We start from the raw sequence: 17,944 nt of genomic DNA, 5'->3' as shown, positions 1-17,944 counted from the left end.
ACACATGTGTGATAGTGTAGGAGTGTTTGTTATGAACGCAAACGCTTGTAGTGGAGGCAAATGTTTGCTCTGCAGTGCAAACATTGTGACAATTTGCCGAGTGAGGGAATGCATTAGAGTTGCATCTATTTCAAACATGAGAATTGAAATTCTGTGTCTGAATTCCGTATGGAATATGAATGAATATGCTTAAGCTCTTGCTGTTTGTTTGAGACCTGCTATAAAAGGCAGATGTATAGAGTTATGGATTAAAGCCAAAGGAAAGCAGAAACAGTACACTGGTTTGGCCAGAGCTTTCCTTGGCTGCGGGCCTCTGAAATCCTTTCTGGCCGATGCATCAATCGGACATTTTGGAGCTCCTCTTTCTGGCTAACCTAGAGCCAGGCCGGATTAATGAACAAGCTTATCCTGATGCCACACAGTACTGACGGGCATTCTTGACTCCCCGGCGAGGATTCCCGCTCATGTAATCTTGGGGAACCCATTAGGATTCTTAGAAAGTGTTTTTTTTTTTTTTCAGTGTTTGACAGAAAGAAAAACAGAGATGTTGTAAGTCCAGATTTCCGCTCATTTCTCACCTAACTATAATACCCGCAAGGATATTTGTTTTCCTGCCTTTGATGTAGACCTCTAGCAGCTCTGTAATAATAGCATGCAAATCAGCTCGCAACTCAGCTGCCTCATTAGCCCCGGGCTTTGGATTGTATTAATATTTTGCACAAGTCGCAAAGTTCCATTTGCACAAATTAAATTTTATAAATTAACTAAAATAGCTTCAGATTAAAAGTTCCAATTTCTGTCCATAAATCTGTGAGCCAAGGCTTTAATGGAGATGATATGAGAGTCAGGCCAGTCTCATGGCAGAGTATGTAATAGAGCAGCTGATCCACTAGAGGAAACAGTGTCATGTTTGCCCTAGGCGGGAAAAGTGTATGCCTGTATGATGTGTGGTACCGAATGTAGTGTAAACTGCTAGAAAGTCTGCACAGGGAGGAGAACAGGATGCAGGAACAGGACAAACACAGAAGTCTGACCGTGTAGGACAGGATTTGTGTCCCATGTGAAACCAGTATTTAACTTTCCGTACTGAAATTACATCATGTAACACATCACTTACCATGATCTTTTCCGAAACCTGGCTAAAACATATCTCGGCAAACTTTATTTTGAAAGCAACGACAATGAATTATTTGTCTGTCCTTCCCAAAACCATTGCAAATCACTGTTACCATTCATCAGCTGCCATGCAAGGTGCCGACCAGCAGTTTGGGTTCAGTCTCTTGCCCAAGGACACTTCAACATGCCGACCAGAGGAATCGAACCAGCAGCCTTCAAAAACTTCTGGTTCTCATTAATAAACCGTTTTGTCAAACTAATTGACATACAGTTATTTAATCCTGATGTACACTCAGTGGCCACTTTATTAATTACACCTGTAAAGTCTATCCATTACAATCGCACCGCCATTGATTGTACTGCTGTTTCTGAAAGTGCGTGAGAGCTTTACACTCGCGCCCGTGGACCTGTTTTCCTCAGAATATTTATCCTATCGGACACATTTATCCCACACAGCCACTGTTGTGTAGAGTTTTGCTTCCAGATATTATAACTGTAATAAATACACGAGTCTGAGTAGACCATAGAGTGTTTTATTATGCATTACACTGTCAGAGAGGTATTACTTTGACTTTATGAGGCTGTTGTTTGCCATAGTGTTGGACTTGACTGCATGTGTTTCTAACATCGTGTTTGTAAATGGAGCTGTGCGAAAGACCTTTTAGATTTAATGCAGTCCAGTTCAACACCAGTGTCACTGACAGGTTTACACGATAAGTGCATGTGTCAACATTGAGATATGAAGTCAGTAGAAAAGATTTTATTTATTTATTTTACTTATCTTTATTGAAGGAATCTGGGGTTATACAGGATAACAATACAGCGGTTCTCCTTCAGGTTTTCTGTTTTTTGTACTTATTTATATCCCCAAACTTTAACCAGAGATATCCTCTGTATTCAGGTGTCTATACAGCAAGCTGTGTCTTCGCTGCTCACCACCACAAAGAAAGGTCGTCTTGATGACTTTGAACTGAAATGCATGAGACACAGGAAGTGTCCCACTACTCTCCTGACCTGGGCAGTTGGCCTTAATGTGAAGCGATTATTCCATACGTCGTCAGCTCACTTCACACGTCTGTGGGGCTCCGCTCTCTCCCCGTCACAGAGTGCACCTAAAGGACAGAGGAAGTCATTAGATAGGGTCCCTGCTGGTGGAGGAAGTCGTTTTCGGGGCACTTCAAAATATCCCTTTCATGGGCGAGCTGTGATGAGCTCTCCAAATTCTTTAAACTGCCAAATAAACTGAGAGCGTCGGACTCACACGTGTGTTTATTCATGTCAGTTAGTGTTATTATGTGTGAACAGTTCTGATGGTGTCATGTGAGAGCTGCCACCCCTTGCCCACTTGCAGTACTGGAACCTGAAACCTGCATGCTTTGAAGTGCGCGTGCGCGCACACACACACGCAATTTTTGGCTGCCCTCTTTTACACGTCCAGTCTTTCAGTGTGTGCCTGCTAAAGTGCACCTCGGAAAACATCTGACAGATTTAGCTTTGCACTTCAAATATAGAAGGGGATACAGCAATGAAAACTTACACGGCTATTAAAGAGAAAACATAGACATCACGTCCGAATGCTGCCCCTCTGACGTGACGCCGACATATTCCAGTTTGTTGCTAACGACAATGGCTCACCCGTGCCATCTCTTCACGTGTGAATCATGAAATTTAGACAGCCCCATTAGGTGGGTTACAACCATTACAGCTGCTGCAACAGCGAGACTAAGCAACCCTTCTCCTGCTGCTAGGTTCCTCTTTTTGATTTCTCACTTTCTTCGGTAGGGAATGCCCCTCTGACATTATCATTGTAAATGTAGGTTTCCCCTGCGTGCTGTTACATTGCTCCTGATTCGCAGTGGCGGTTGCTCGGTTGGTTGTCTTTGGTAGACTGTGGGTTTGAGGTCGACGGCTAGGCCTCGTAGACATTGTGTGAGTGAGGGAGAAAGGGCTGGGGGATGGGTTGGACCGGCATTCACAGTCGAATAACTGGGTCAGTTTAAGATGATGATGCTTCTCATCTCCTCAGCTCATCGCTGGGTGTTTCACCGTTCACTGCTCAGCTTTTTAGCCATACTTCTCTTCGGCCTTTTCTCCAGGCCTCTCTTTTTGCTTTTCTCTTCCTCAGCCCTTTTGACCCTGCTACATAGAAGCACCAACTAGCTCCAAGGAAATGTCAGTGTGCATGCATCTATATGTACTGTGTACACATGCACACATGCATTTAAGTGCTATGCATAAAATTGTGCTTTGAGGGGGTTACAGTGCAGTGGATACTTTATGCATTAGGGCCGAGGAATATATCAATATTATGTCTTTATCATGATATGAGACTATTTATCGTATTGGATTTTGGATATTGTTGTATTGTGATATGGCATAACTGTTGTCTTTTCCTGCTTTTAAAAGCAGCATTACGGTAAAAAGATGTAATTTTATGAAACAGTACTTCAGCAATTTAACTGTCGATCACAGACTCGTGATTGACAATTGTTGAAAAGAAAAAGATGAAAAAATGATGCAACAGAACGAGAAAAATCATCTCTTTTTCATTCCATACATTCTTCTTCCCTGTCAAAACCTGATGATTACGTTAGCCACAAGGCAACATCAACCATCTACAGTTTGGCAGGAGATTAAGGCATGTTATGCTAGTAGTCTCTAACGTAGTCTCCTACCGCTAGCCTTGAGCCTCGATTAACTATTGACATCAGCTCACCGACACAATGAACTGAAATGTGATAATTAAATATTACCACAAGCATCATGTTCATATCAATAATATACAGTAATATTGGCCAACCAGTATATCTGTCAGGCTCTACTTTTTTTTTTTACGTACGCCGTAGTGCTCTCCAAAGTCTGCCAATCAGCTGCTCTTCTGTGATTTCTCAGTTCGGCTCCAGTGTTCACCTTGAACCGGAAAATTTACTAGCACACTATCAGCAAACCATGCCATCTTGTGGGAAAAATGCACATGTTAATTTCCTGCAGAGTCAATTTGAATCAGATAACCCGCTCTGGTCAACTGCTCCCCTTCCTTTTCAGACCAATGGAGAGCTTGTCATTCAAAAAGCCTGATGTTATCATCTAGCTCCAGCCTCCTCCCCCCACACTCTCCTTTGTGTGGAGCATCATTGATGTCTTCGGCTTGTAAGCTTATTCCAGCCCCGGACGACTCTGTGGCCAGGATTGCCATCGTCCTCCATTCAAGCAGAAAAACCATTAAAAATGCAAGGGTATGGGGGTGTTTACTTAATACCTCAGTAACAATGCATTGAATCAATCCAAAGGACCATCACATGAAAGTAATCAAGCTCCCATCATCAATAATGAATGGCACAATCAGCAGGGACAGTGGGCTCCTATTGTGAGAAGGCTGAATGGGAGGAAAGATCGCAGGGGAGGAAGTATTGTGCTCCGCTACATTGGTCAGCTGTTGCAGAGATGATGATTATGATGACAGTGGTGATGATGATGGTGATGTGAATGTTTGCAAGTGCAGTTTGCTGGAGGGTGTTATTGTGACACATGTCTGCATTTTTCCAGGCATGTGGGATGAAAGGAACTGACATTTACTTTTAATGAATAATCCAAGGTCTTTATTTTTTCTCACTGAATTTGAAAGCTTCTGTTTTTGTTCTCTCTGGTACTGGAGTATTGAGAGGCTGTGATGCATTACGTGCAAGTGTTATGCACAACCTGTATATCGCCATGTTGCTGTTGTTTCTGGAACATCATAGTTGATGTTGCTCCAGGACCATCATTGCAACCGACCAACATGTTTTTATGATGCCAAAGCTCCAGAACACTGGGGAAAGACCGAAAAATATGCACATTGGAGAAGTTATCCTTTTCTAACTCATGGTTGACGTTGCAAAAGGATCTGGAACAAAACTTTTACAGAAATCTGTAAAAAAAAAAAAAAAAAAAAAAAAAGGAGAACTTTTGTTATGAACTAATGAGTTTCGTTTGTAGTTAGCACCAACATTATGTCTGACAAAGTGTTACAGAACTGGGATTTGTGTTTTTGACAGTGGTGTTGCACTGAGAAACTGCCAATTTCGACACAATGTTGCTAACATTATTTGATATTTGGGGCTTTTTTGCTTCCATAACATGTGCCTTCATTTGAGTCTAGTGGAAAGAAAACCGAAATTCACAAAAAAAAAGAAAAGAAAATGCAAGTAGGCATGAATTCTTTGGTTCAGAATTCTGACATATAAAAAAAATTGCACCTTATTTCGATATTTTACACTAGTAATACCAAAGATGATAGTCTTAGTGTAAGTAAGTTTAATGCTGATATCTAGCAGTTAAAGATGTAGCCTCTTATGTTTTAAGACACCAGGTTAAATAACTTGCTTGGTGGATCAGCTGTTGCTGCTAGTTCCCTTGCCTTACTTCACCTTACAGGTCATATATAGTCATTGAAACATTATACAGACCACAGTCTAGCAGGGTCACAGTCTCACACAATGTAGCATACTACATAAGGAGTGCATGTCAACACCTGATAACTATGGTTGTCTCCAGCACAGCACTCCACGCACACACATCATGTGCGTACAGATGTGTGTCCTTTCTCTGCTTCCTATGAGAGTGCTGGCTTCTCATCACAATGGGCTTCATTTGCTGACCTGAGGGTTAGCATTCATTATTCATTGCTTGCTTTTAGAAAAAAATTTCCAATGTTCTGAAACCTACAGGACGCAAGTCGTTGTTTAATTACAGATACTGTGTTGCCTATTGTGTCCACTCCAGCCGACCGTAAGAGTATGTTTCCCGCAGAGAGCACTAATGAGCAGAGTTGAAGACTTTTGCCGCTCTTTGCATAAAAATAATGCCTCTTTTGTTTGTGCCTTTCTCTCCTCAGGTGGTGTTAGTCTTTGCGCTCAGCATCGGGGCCCTTGGGATATACTTTATAGACTCCTCAGAGTGAGTATCAATTTCATAACATGTCTTTCTGAAGTTACTTTATGTTTCACACACGCCTCAGCCGCTATACTGTTTATGAAATAAAGATAAAGGGAACTTTGCATGCGTTTGTTGCATGCATGTACATTGGCCTACATACTGTATCTGAATGATACAACCTCACATTTCTACACGCTGCAGTCTCTGAAATGCAAATGCACATATTCACACCCCCACACAAGTACTCCCAAGCAGTGATGCACACACATACAGCACACACACACACACACACACACACCCACACACACACACACACACACACACACACACACACACACACACATCTGCATCTGAAGATTTTTCAATGGGAGACCTGTCAGTTTCCATGGTAACAGGAGACAGGCAGATACGTACAGTATGTGTTGGGGAGCTTGTTCTATGTGTGAGTAAGTGTGTGTATGTGTGTGTGTGTGTGTATTGTCAGTTTATGCGTATCCCTGGCTGGCAGTCACCCAGAGACAGATTGCAGGCCTGGCATCTCTCCGATCACCACTGCAGCTACTTTCACACCATCCAGACCCAAACTGTACTTTTAAAGGGATAGTTTGGGGTTATTTGAATGTTTCCTCGCCTCATTAGGTTTGATGAATAGTCCCACAGTCAGATCATGGTGGCAAAAATGCTGAATTATCAGGTAAAAATGCACTGCAGCTAAAAACATTTCACTCAGCCTCATCACTTTGATTGGTGGTGTGATATGGGAATGTATACATGCATAGTGTAGTATTATGCAACAAATTATTCAACAAACAAAAAGGTTTTTGACATGTAAAATGAAATACAGAAGGTTAATATATCAATGTTATATTAGTAGCATGATAGAGCGGGAGTCTATCCATATCATCTTAGATTCTGTATATTACTAAATCCTGATATGGCTTTAAGTCTAGTCTTTTTCTGTGTTAAAGGCTGTGTTACAGCAAAGTGATGTCATTTTCTGAATTTATCAGACTGTTCTACTTGTTCTAATACTTACTTTACACACTAAATCAATATGTAAACATAGGGTTATTCATCAAAAATCTTACTGTGTAATCATTATGGGAAAATACCAATAGTGAGCCCTGCAATATTGATTAATATAAGATGACATAATATTGTCAGAATATCCATCTAGGTATTTGGTCCAAAACAACAAAACCAAGACCTAGCATTTATGAGGTGCTTTTGAGTAGATTTCAAATTATTTAGTTTTATTGTATGCCTAAAAATATCACAGTGTTATTAAAGGCCATATTGCCCAGCACTACACACAACCTTTTACATTATAATTATTATTAATATTATTATTATTATTATTATTATTATTATTATTATTATTATTATTATTATTATTAATATAATTATCATTATTATCATTATTATTAGTATTAGTATCAGTATTAGTATTGGTATTATTATTTTCATATTCAGTGCTATGGTTTAAATGTGTTGTCTGCTTTTGCTGCTGCTGTCCCCAACACTGGCTGACGATTTGCAAGAAAAATCCGAACACAGCAGTCAGATGTATCTTCCCCGGGCTGATTTAATTTAAGGTGCTACTTTATACTGTTCGTGTTTGCTGAAGGCAATTCTGCACCTCCTGACTTCAGTAAGCCGAAGCTTCTGTAGTCGACATTTCCCCTTCATTTGCACAGCACTGTGCCTCAGAGTGCACCGATTCTGATTAAAGCAAAGGAGGCGATTTATTGTATTGTTGCCAATTATGTAGAAGTTGTTAAACGTGCCTCTGGCAGTGAAATCACAGAGGATGTGTCACAGTGCCCTACACACAGACCCTGTGTACATTTGACTGCATTTTGCAGTATTCCATGCACTGTTTATTCTCCAAAATAAAGCCTCAAATCTTTGATGTACTGCCTGCGGTTATGGAGTGTTGATTGGAAAGAGACCATAACAAATTGACCATAAAACTGTATGATACTTTTTCATCATATGTTGTTCCTCGGTTGGCTGTTGTTCAGCGTGTTATCACTTTGTAATGGCTAGCTCCCTGCAGTTTGTTTTCACTTTGATACAATACCTTTGAACTTTGAAATTGTGCTCCTGAGGGAACCGAGAGTCTAAAACGGGGTTGTAGATGTAACATTCTCTAAATAAGTCAATCTGAAATGCAATCCAACTTCCACAGTCTTATCTCAGCAGCGGTGGGAAATTATTCCTGGCTTGAATCCAGTCACCCATTTGTACCTGAAGATAAAAACCTTTACTTCCTCCTCCACATCGCTTTCTCTCATTATGTATTCCTCTATCGCTCTGCGCCTGTTTCCGTCTCTGACGCGGTTTCATTAGAAAAAGTGAATCAAGAGACAAATGATATATTTCCTATGATGCTCAGGCGGTGACTAGGGATGCAGAGTTATGTCCTGAAACACTCACTGGTCATGTAAATCAATAATAATGATAATAATAATAATAATAATAATAATAATCAAAGAATGACTGGGGTGCAGGCACTAGGCACTTATTGCAGTTAGTGTGAGCTTAAACCTCCAATATGTCATCAATGTAAATGACAGCTTGTTTATACTGTTTACATGTCACACTGCATTGTGTGCTTCACTGATGGAGCGTTTACATCAGGTTACAATGCATGCAAATTATATCTAGAATGACTTTGATGTCAGCCAACCCTAGGCTATTTAGTTAGAAACAGACTTGGGCCTGATTCTTAAAACCAGGAACTGTTAGTGGGCAAGACATTTTACGCAGCCTGTTTACCACAATTTGATGGCGACACATTTTCAGTCCAGCACTTGTTGCTTACTTGCTGACTGCCAATAGTCAGATGTTTGAAAAGCTGCTAAGCGTGGTTGGAACTGCATCACACGTGGATAATGTTGATTTGGGAGGAAAAACTGCGATTTGCACAACCACCTAATCGTTGCTTGCTACGCACGTGTGTCTCTCAGCAAGGATGAGAGAAAAACCAAAGGGAGGCAGCTCGGTCATAAGCAGTGGCGGAAAAAATGAAAATGACTCAATCACAAGTAAAACTACTGATATGAAAATGATACTTTACACTACGCAGAGCATTAAAGAGTAAGTTAGATTTTACCATTAATGTTAAAAATAGCAGTAGCAGCAGTCAATCAAAGGGCTTTCTGTCTCATCAGTCTAGATTTCTCCCAGCAGCTCCTGCCCTGTTTCTGCTCTGCCTGTGGTCATGGTCACCGATCCAGATTTTGTGTTTTCTGTCTGTTTGTCAGAGTCTTTACTATGGTAAATCTTAAAAATGCTTCTTTCGTCATAATTATGCTTTCACCCGAAGGTTTGACTCATATTCAATCCCAAATAAAGCCTCGGTTGCATTTTGGCGAGAGTTTCACTTTAATTATGAGTTTAAAAGTAACTAAGTACTGTAGATTACATGGTGTGCGGCATACTTAAGTATGAGCGATATTATAGACTTGGAAGGAAAAAAAGGACCCAGAATCTGACTTCATTGTCGTAATTTCAGTAAATGCCACCATCAAAAGTTTTAATGCCTTCTGGATGCACTGTATAGTGACTTATATGTACTACAAGCATAAACTGTATGTGTAAGACATACATGGACATACAATATATATATGCATATATGTTGTTTGCACATGTCATCATATATCAGATGCATGGGCCACTCTGAGGTTGCTTCTGGGCAGGATGTGGCCTGCGGTCTGCATACTGAATAGGCCGGGGTTAACCTGACACTTAAGCATGCTTCCTTGACAGATATGCAAACATCAGTAAACAATCTACGAAACAACAAGCGAGGAAGGTTGAAAGTGTAACGCTCGCTGGGCTGTACCATGCCATAATATCAAACCCGCAGGGCTAAAAAAAGGAGAAAGGTTAATAACAGTGTTTGCTTTCCTGCAGAGCTGTAGCTCCTCTCACAGTAATGTTTCCCCATCACATCTCGTAGGTTACAGTGCACTTTTTTTTTTTGTGTGTATTTCTGCGTGAGTCTGCTTCCCTGAGGCATTGCCCTGTACTCTCCGTGCTCCCATTAAGCTAAAGCTCTCTCCACCCTCATCATCGTGATTAGCTCAAGCTTGTCACTTGAGTGTGCACATCCTCTCTGGGGGACTACTGATCAACCCAGAGCAGGTTCAGCCAACTCGAGGGGGCTTTGACATCCTAGACAGGGCCAGGTTTGTGTTATAGCCATACTTTCACCACGACAGCTGGAGCCTCTTATGTGCTTTATGTTCACTGTTACGTGTCATAGAGTCGACCTGACACTAGATCTGCCTAATCTGCAGATAGAGCAAAAAGCTATTTTTGTCTCTGCCATAATCTGTTTGATGTAATATCCAATGGTTTAATAGTTGCCAACCTTAAAGTAATCAAACACGTGTCACGCTGGTCGTCAGGGACAAAATGGTTCCCAGTTATAAGAGGGAGAATCTAGCTGTCACACGTAAACAGCACCGTAGTCTAACAACAAGCATAGGGTTGGAAAAGATTTTTTTACTTTAAATTTGCATTCATGTCTCCAAAAACAGTCTCTGCAGGGACACAGACATTGACGCATACCCCTCCTCTGATTATCACCTCACGTGTTGGACTCCATGTGCATTCACTGCATGCGAGAATGATCAGACTCTCGTTCATACCCTCACGCTCAAATGATGAAAATGCTCTAAAGATGACCTTCTCTCCATCCAGCTTCCTTGCCACTAAATGTTAATGACTGGGGAAATCGATGAGCTGAGATTTATAGTTCACCCTTTTTAATGGCAGCAATTACTCTACCAAACATTGAGGGATACAGACTCATGAACTATTCAGGCTCTGTGGCTAGCCCTCCCCCCCCCGCTTCTCTTCCAAACTGCCATTTTGGCCATCGGATGGAGTGAACTTCATTCTGAAATCGTCTGTGAAAAAGGCAAAAGTAGTGGGAAGGATTACAGCTTGGTCCCTGTGGTAACAGCGGAAAAGAGGCATGTGGTGGAATAAGTGCATGTGGGTCGGACCTTGGGAGGCTGAGAGATGCACCATGGGCTTTTACGTCTACTCTGGTGACGCGGGGTAGCCCCTTGGGGCAAGGACATAGACACATACACACACACACGCACACACACGCAGCGGGTAAAATGCTGAAGAAAGCGTACTTTTGTGGTGGCAAGGCTCCAGTCTCCCAGGAGCTGTTTTGTTTCTAGCGTTCGACAGGTGGGGCTTTCCTATCGCAGGAGCTGTGTCGGCTAATATCCCGCAGTAAAGATCCGCAGAAAAAAAACAACAAAAAAAAACGCAGCAAAGCCTTCTGTGGAAGTCAGGTAGACAGATTTTTGAAAGGAGGGAATTGTTAATTGGCTGCCCTCCCAGTTGAGCACAGAGATTACTAGTCATTGACTTGGCAAGGGCGCTGTTGTCAAGAGGACTGCTTTTTTTTAATGAATGGGAATGAATATGAGAATGACCGTCCATCTGTTTGTTTTGACAAAGTGGTTGTTTACCACAGTTCCGTGCAACGCATAATAATGCATGAAAAGACAGCGCCTTCTCTGCTCCTCTGCAGCAGACTTCACTTGCCAAACTGATGCTATTTTGGTGATATTTTCAATGGGAGGATACTGCGTCCTCTACCCGCCCACATCTGAATCTGCTTTAATACCTTGGCTCATCCCTCATCCTTCATCCCTTCTTTTCCCCTCCTCTGTGCACCCATGAAACAAATCGAGAGGAATGTAGGACAGAGTCTCTGCAGGCTACTCTTAAAGGGATGCCCTTGTTCCTGCTCCACTTCTGTTTCTATTTCGCTCCTCTCTCGATCCCTCTCCGCCACACGTACCGAATATCGCGCGCGCAACGCTTGCAGAGTCACGTTAACTCGCACAAGAGGGCACACGTAGAGACACACAAACAAGATTTCGTCTCTAAAAGGAGTCATAAGCAGCGGCCTGCGCCTGTAACTCTATCATTAGTGCGCGATCAATGTCGGCACCGAAAAAAGAAGCAGAGCCTAATGACTAATTAATGGGGTAAGGTGAGAAATATGGCTGAGCGGTGAGACAAGCTTGGCAGACATTGTGGCGATGCAGGGTAACCTATGAGGACGTCTCCTTCTCGGGGTGTTAGGTCTGGACGGAGCACCTGAGTCCCCGCCTGGAACAGAGAAGACTTTATTCTTAGTCGACACCATCCCCAAGAGGCTTCAGATTTAAATCCACAAAACTGTGGCAGGAAGAAATGACTCATTTGAAAATCAAACATCCAGAAATCTATTAAAATCCCTCCGTTTTCTTTTCCACACACTTTTAGGAGGATTTTTAATATCGGCATTTGCTCTGATAAAAGACGGAATATGAAATGTCAACATTGCCCTCGTAGATAATGAGCTTTTGTGCGTGTTGTGGAACATCACAGTTCTCTATGATTATTGAGCCTCTCCCCGTAGACTGCAAAAATTAAGCTTTTTAATTGCTTTTGATTTTGCGAGCGTGAGCTGAGGACGACTCCCAACAGCAGCCTTTTGGAGTCGTGCTTAGCTCACATGTGGTGAAGCTGAACTAGTGAATTAGTGCGATGGTATAACATGTTAACCCTGCAGTATTATTCTAACAAGAGTGAAATTACCCCCCCCCCCCGTCACTCCGTCTGGGAAATGCAGATTCCAGTGATTGAAGCCTAATGAAAGAAATTACCGGAGAGATTAGCGTCTGCAATTTAATATTTTTTCTGGTGTCAGGGCACCCTGACTGCTCCGACCCCTTTGTTTATCAACGTCACCATGGCAATATAAAGGCCATTTGCTGTTGCAGTTGCCTGATATCCCTCAATGCTGAGCGGAAGGACTATTTTTAGACCGCAGCATGAGCACAGCATGAGCCGCTCAAACAAAACATTCAGTTGACTTAATAAATCCCAGAAGAAATTGAAGTGATTTAAGTTCCTTTGTGGCCGCAGTATCGACTCCTTCAGCGTCCACTCAGATTTTTCAGTATTTTAGCCAAAAAGAGGGAAATCGTTTTATGACTGACTGTGCTGAGTCAATTGATACTTTCAATGTAAGCCAATAACTGTGCTGTATACCACTTTTGTTGCTACTTGAGATTGCAGCTGGACCTCATCTGTAATGAATAATGTTGAGCAGCCAGGAACAGCTTGAAGCTCTATTTTGTACCCCTCACCATGGTTACCCAATTATTTTTCATAATTATACAGATTGCAGATGGCTTTGTTAATGATTCCCATGATCGGCACATAAACCATGCACATTTAAAGGCGCACTAAGTGATTTTGGAGAAACATTGATGAGATGTTGAGTCTCTTTCCCACGTTCTCAATTACAGATGCTTTGGGATGGTGAGGGTCAGTATTTGAGATCCCGGGGATAACAATCAATCAAATGCTTGCTCGGCCAACCCGGTTATCACAACTAATCAGGTGTCCTCTGTATTATCATACAATTGGTCTGTACTTAGATGTGAAGCAGATCAACTAGAGTTCAAATTTCAGCTTTCACGCCAGTCCAAACAAACCAGACTTGGAGAATACTGAACTAATTAGCTTCCTATAATCCATGTTTAATTTCAAATCTTTGTTTTACCTTTTAATGTCTAAGTTGCTGGATGAGCTCAACCGCGAGCTTGAAAACACAATTATTACATTTAGATAAGAATTCAAATTAAAGTGAGAATTTTGCTGCAGAATAATTTCAGATGTATCCATTTCTGTGGTCCTAAGGGATATATATATTTTTCTTAATTAGCTGATTATGAGGGATTCTTGAAAGTACTTGATTAACACAATTTGTGAATTTCTATTTCTATTGATAGAAGGTTATTTTACACGAGGGAAGTCAAAATGCCTTAATTGAATGACCTGAAATTAGTACACATGAACCTAATTTGCTTGACAACAGTAATCAGTGTGCAGTTAAAGACTTCTTTTTTTTTCCATATGGCACATAAACACAGCTTTTATCTCTTAATTGGTTTGTGTCCAAAAGTGAATTGGTTTGCACTGTAACAATGTCCTCTGAATAAATTCATAAACGTGCGTGTCATTCCTCTCTTGCCAAGACAGAGCTGGTCCTTTCTTTCTCATTTTTATTCCATAATTGAGCACACTGCATGACGTTGTGGTATCTGTTAGTTTTAGGCTACCGTATTTTTAGTCACAGACGAAATAAATAACCTCTTTTGTAGAGGAAAATGCTTGGAGTGCGATGCAAGTCATTTGCATTCGGATGAAAAAAACTGAGTTATCTATTTTTAGCCTCCCTGGCGGGGTTTTATTTGTCCATTGCCCTCGTAGGTGCAGTAAGTATTTCTTATTTTAAGTAATGGTAATGGTGCCTTGACCTAAATCAGTCATTTAAGTATCAACCTGGCCTTCTTTCAGCTCCACAGACCTCTCCCTGGTGCGTACACGCACCACCCTAAGGAAAAATACAGCACGTACGCCAGGCGTTTCAGTCGTTTGCGCTCAGAACCCGTTCTAAATGCGTTCATATCTTTCTGTTTGGGTTGCGTATTGATTTTATGGGGTGAGTTGAATACTAACAGACAACACCATGAATATGTTACTACACTCCGAGATGCTTATGAGCTTACTAGAGCGGTGAGACATTAGCGAGAGATGAAGAGTGACTCAGATTTAGTGTCGTTGTGAGCATTAGTCGAGCAGGCAGCAGTGTGTTGTTGTTATTGTTGTCTCAGGGGGCAGCCGGGCTGTTGCTCCCGCAGCTAGCCAAGGTCATGTGCAGGCTAACGAATGGCTGGCTCCTGCTGACTGACTGAAGGTGTTCAGGACTATTTTTAGAGCATCATCACCACCGTACCCCCTTTGCCCTTGTGAGCAAATGAGGTTTACCTCTCTGGTTGCAGCAGAGTTCCTGGTCAGAGGAGGTTAACGTGGGGAAACATGTTATGGCCTGAAATAGACGGACGTGCTCCGCAGCCTTCCCTCGGGCTGTTGTCATATGTGTCTGCATGTAACTGCGTGTATACATGTCGACTATATGTTAGCGTAAGCTTTGCTAATAAGCGGATTAAGAGTTTAGTGCAGTCAAACATAAAAAGAAGTTTAGCTCAGGAATCTCCAGGCAATTTCCATGTGGCTCTGAACTAGCCTGTGTGCTATATATATGAGACAAATTGTCTTCAGTTCCTCTGGGAGCTCGGCCCCCCTCCCTTCTCACTCTGTCACATCCGCATCTTCCCCTCTTCCTCTCCCTCCCTGACTGTCACTGCCTCTCCTCTCTCCCCGTCTCGTTTATCTCCTCCTGTCTTGCTGCTGTCTTTCTTTCTCTCCCTTGCTTTTCTCCCCCTCTCTTCCCCTCTCTTCCCCCCCCTCTCTCTCCTCCTCCTGTCAGGCAGGATGGTGTAACCCCAGGCTGTGCCAGGGCTTAAGAAGTAATAGGAACTGTGGTGGGCAGATCTATTTTCTGCAGGACACTGGCAGCGTGCGACCAGGAATCCCTTGTCGTTGTGCAGTCTGAAGTGACACTGGAAGCAGGATTCAGGATTGTGTCTTGTCTTACATGCAAAGAGGCACAGATAGAGAGACACAGATATATTAATGCAGTCCTTATGCTCGGTTTCCGTCGGGCTATTCCATAGGTACATAGAAAGATAGATATTTTATTTATCCCCAAGGAAATTTAGACATCCAGTAGCAGCATACAACTGACAACAGAACCAGAAAAAACTAAAAAAAAGTAGACCCACGAGAAAATATTAAATTAAGTTCAACCTTTGCAAGGAAATAAATAAATACCGTAAGTACCAACGAAACAGCAGGTTGTGGATTCCAGTGACATGATGAGTGAATTCTGACCCAAACTCTGGTCACCGGTGGGAAAGTTGGATGCCCCATGCTCTGAATGTCTGTTACGCAGATGTCTCCTCGTCTGATCTGCTCCACACTTGGCAGATGTGTTGCTGAGGAAGTGCAGCGTCGAAACTTAGTGCCATTTGGACACGCGACGTGTATCAGTACATTTTGAATAAACACTGCTCAGTACTGCGGTGGGGGCGTGGCTTCGGCGCCCTGGCGTCATGGCTCTGCGGACTGAAACTGGGCTTACGCTACAAGACATTGGGTTCTGTCACACACGGGCCAAACATCACACACTGAAGATAAGGTCATTGCACTTGAGGGAACAACGAGCAGCCTCACTTTACCCCTCTGTTGTGAACTCATGGGGAAGCAGACATACGCCGAATGGAGATTAGCATGGTGCAACAACTTGCTGTAGTAACGCGTTGCAGTGGGGGGGGGGGGACCAGAAGGTTAAACGAGTCTGGGTTAGCAGGTTGATGCGGTCAACTGGGGATTGGAGATTTCAAGTTTCTGTCAGCAGTAGTATGCTAGCTAACGTAAGCCTCAACGGCTACAACGTTTACCGTTGCTTGGAAGAACCATCCTCTGCTCAGGGATACCTCCCTCATTGGTTGTTGTGGTCGGGCTTGGAAAGTACCAATGTCCAGATTTTAAATATCACAAAAATGCGAACAGCATGTTTTGAACAGGCACTGCACTACTTATGTCAGTTTTAACCTGTATTAAATGGTTTTCATGGCCATAGTGGTAGCGCCTCAAGCTGTAAACACAACGCTGGCATGCAGTACTATCACCTGCACACATTAAGCCGGCATGGAGCAACATTAGCATTTATTTGGAGTGATGTTCTGATCTGACCAACTCCTACTCCTGCTCCTGTTCTGTATTTAGCTGCTTAATGCTCTATTATGTTCATTATCATATTATGTTGTAGTTGGCAGCTTTGTCTGAGGGTGCTGGAAACGAGGTTGATGAGAGCAGTGAACAAAAACAGTCAAGTGTCAGGCTGTGAAGTCGAAACAATGAGCTGAGAGATGCGATAATTATTGGTGGAAGTCATTTTTTCCCTCGTCCAATAATAATAAAAAAAATAAATTAGCGATTCGTGCAGCTTTAGATTAAATTTCAAGAATTGCATTAATTTGAAGTATTGCTTTGATGTTTGCAGAAAAAAGGATGGCTCACTGTTAAGCTGTCTGTGTATGGATGATGAGTCACAGCTCTACTCGTACAGTAGATCTAATTCCGTCTATTTGCTTTTTTTTTTTTTTTGCTCCATCTATTTGCTCATGTGTGTGCAGAGCTGTGTTTAAGGAGTATTTATCTTGACTGATGATTCAGTCAAACATTATGACTTGCGATATATACAGTAGCTAATTTACTTTTCTGTCCACATTATCATTTTCATGCCGTTGGAAACGCATTCATTCGCTCCCACTGATGTGTGACTTTGTGAACTTTTCCCGCCCTGAACCGATGAACTCTTAATTTTCCTATTGTGCCTCTGAGCTTAAGAGAGAAACTACAGGTCTGTGTGATGTGTCTTCCCTCTACTTTAGTTAATGATAAGCTTTACAATCACAGAACAATGATAAAAATGACTAAATTAAAGCTATTATTGTGGTGCCTGATAATGCGACATCAAGACCAATTCAATGTACCACTCTGCTCCTGCTGTGAGCCGCCATGCTCCCTCTGTGCTATTGAGAATGCTCTGGGTCATGTGACTGAGGATGAGCGGTTATTCAGAATTAGGCCAGAGAAGGGCCTGAGGGGAAATCCCACAGTGACCACTCCAAATGCTGTCTTCTGTGTGCACCATCTGTGTATGTATGTCCTCATATGTGTGTTCATTCTCTTGCACAAAGGTCTGTACGGGTTGTGTTTTTTTCAGAGTGAGGTCGCATGAGCTTCGTTGTGCGGCGCGTATCAGGTTGTGAGGGCTTTCTCAATCGGGCAGACCGTTATTGATAGAAAATTACATTTTAATCATGGCAGGCAAATTGTTTATGTTTAGGCTGTGTGTACGATTCACGACTGGTTTGTTTTAACACATTTGTTTAGTTTAACGGCCGGA

The 17,944-nt window shown here is 42.2% G+C and overlaps 1 protein-coding gene across 38 annotated transcripts in view; it reads left to right on the top strand.

Annotated features, from left to right (window-relative positions):
* Positions 1-17,944, top strand: part of kcnma1a (potassium large conductance calcium-activated channel, subfamily M, alpha member 1a) — a 156,636-nt gene that overhangs the window by 63,493 nt on the left and 75,199 nt on the right. For all 38 annotated transcript variants that reach the window (XM_030441949.1, XM_030441951.1, XM_030441953.1 and 35 more), the window contains exon 3: positions 5,990-6,051. In XM_030441949.1, coding sequence (XP_030297809.1) covers positions 5,990-6,051 — 62 coding nt within the window. The remainder of the gene's footprint in view (positions 1-5,989; positions 6,052-17,944) is intronic.

Source organism: Sparus aurata, chromosome 15 (genome assembly GCF_900880675.1).
Source record: "Sparus aurata chromosome 15, fSpaAur1.1, whole genome shotgun sequence".
NCBI lineage: Eukaryota > Metazoa > Chordata > Actinopteri > Spariformes > Sparidae > Sparus > Sparus aurata.
The sequence above is the reverse complement of the archived record's forward strand: the minus strand, read 5'-3'. Positions and strand labels throughout refer to the sequence as shown.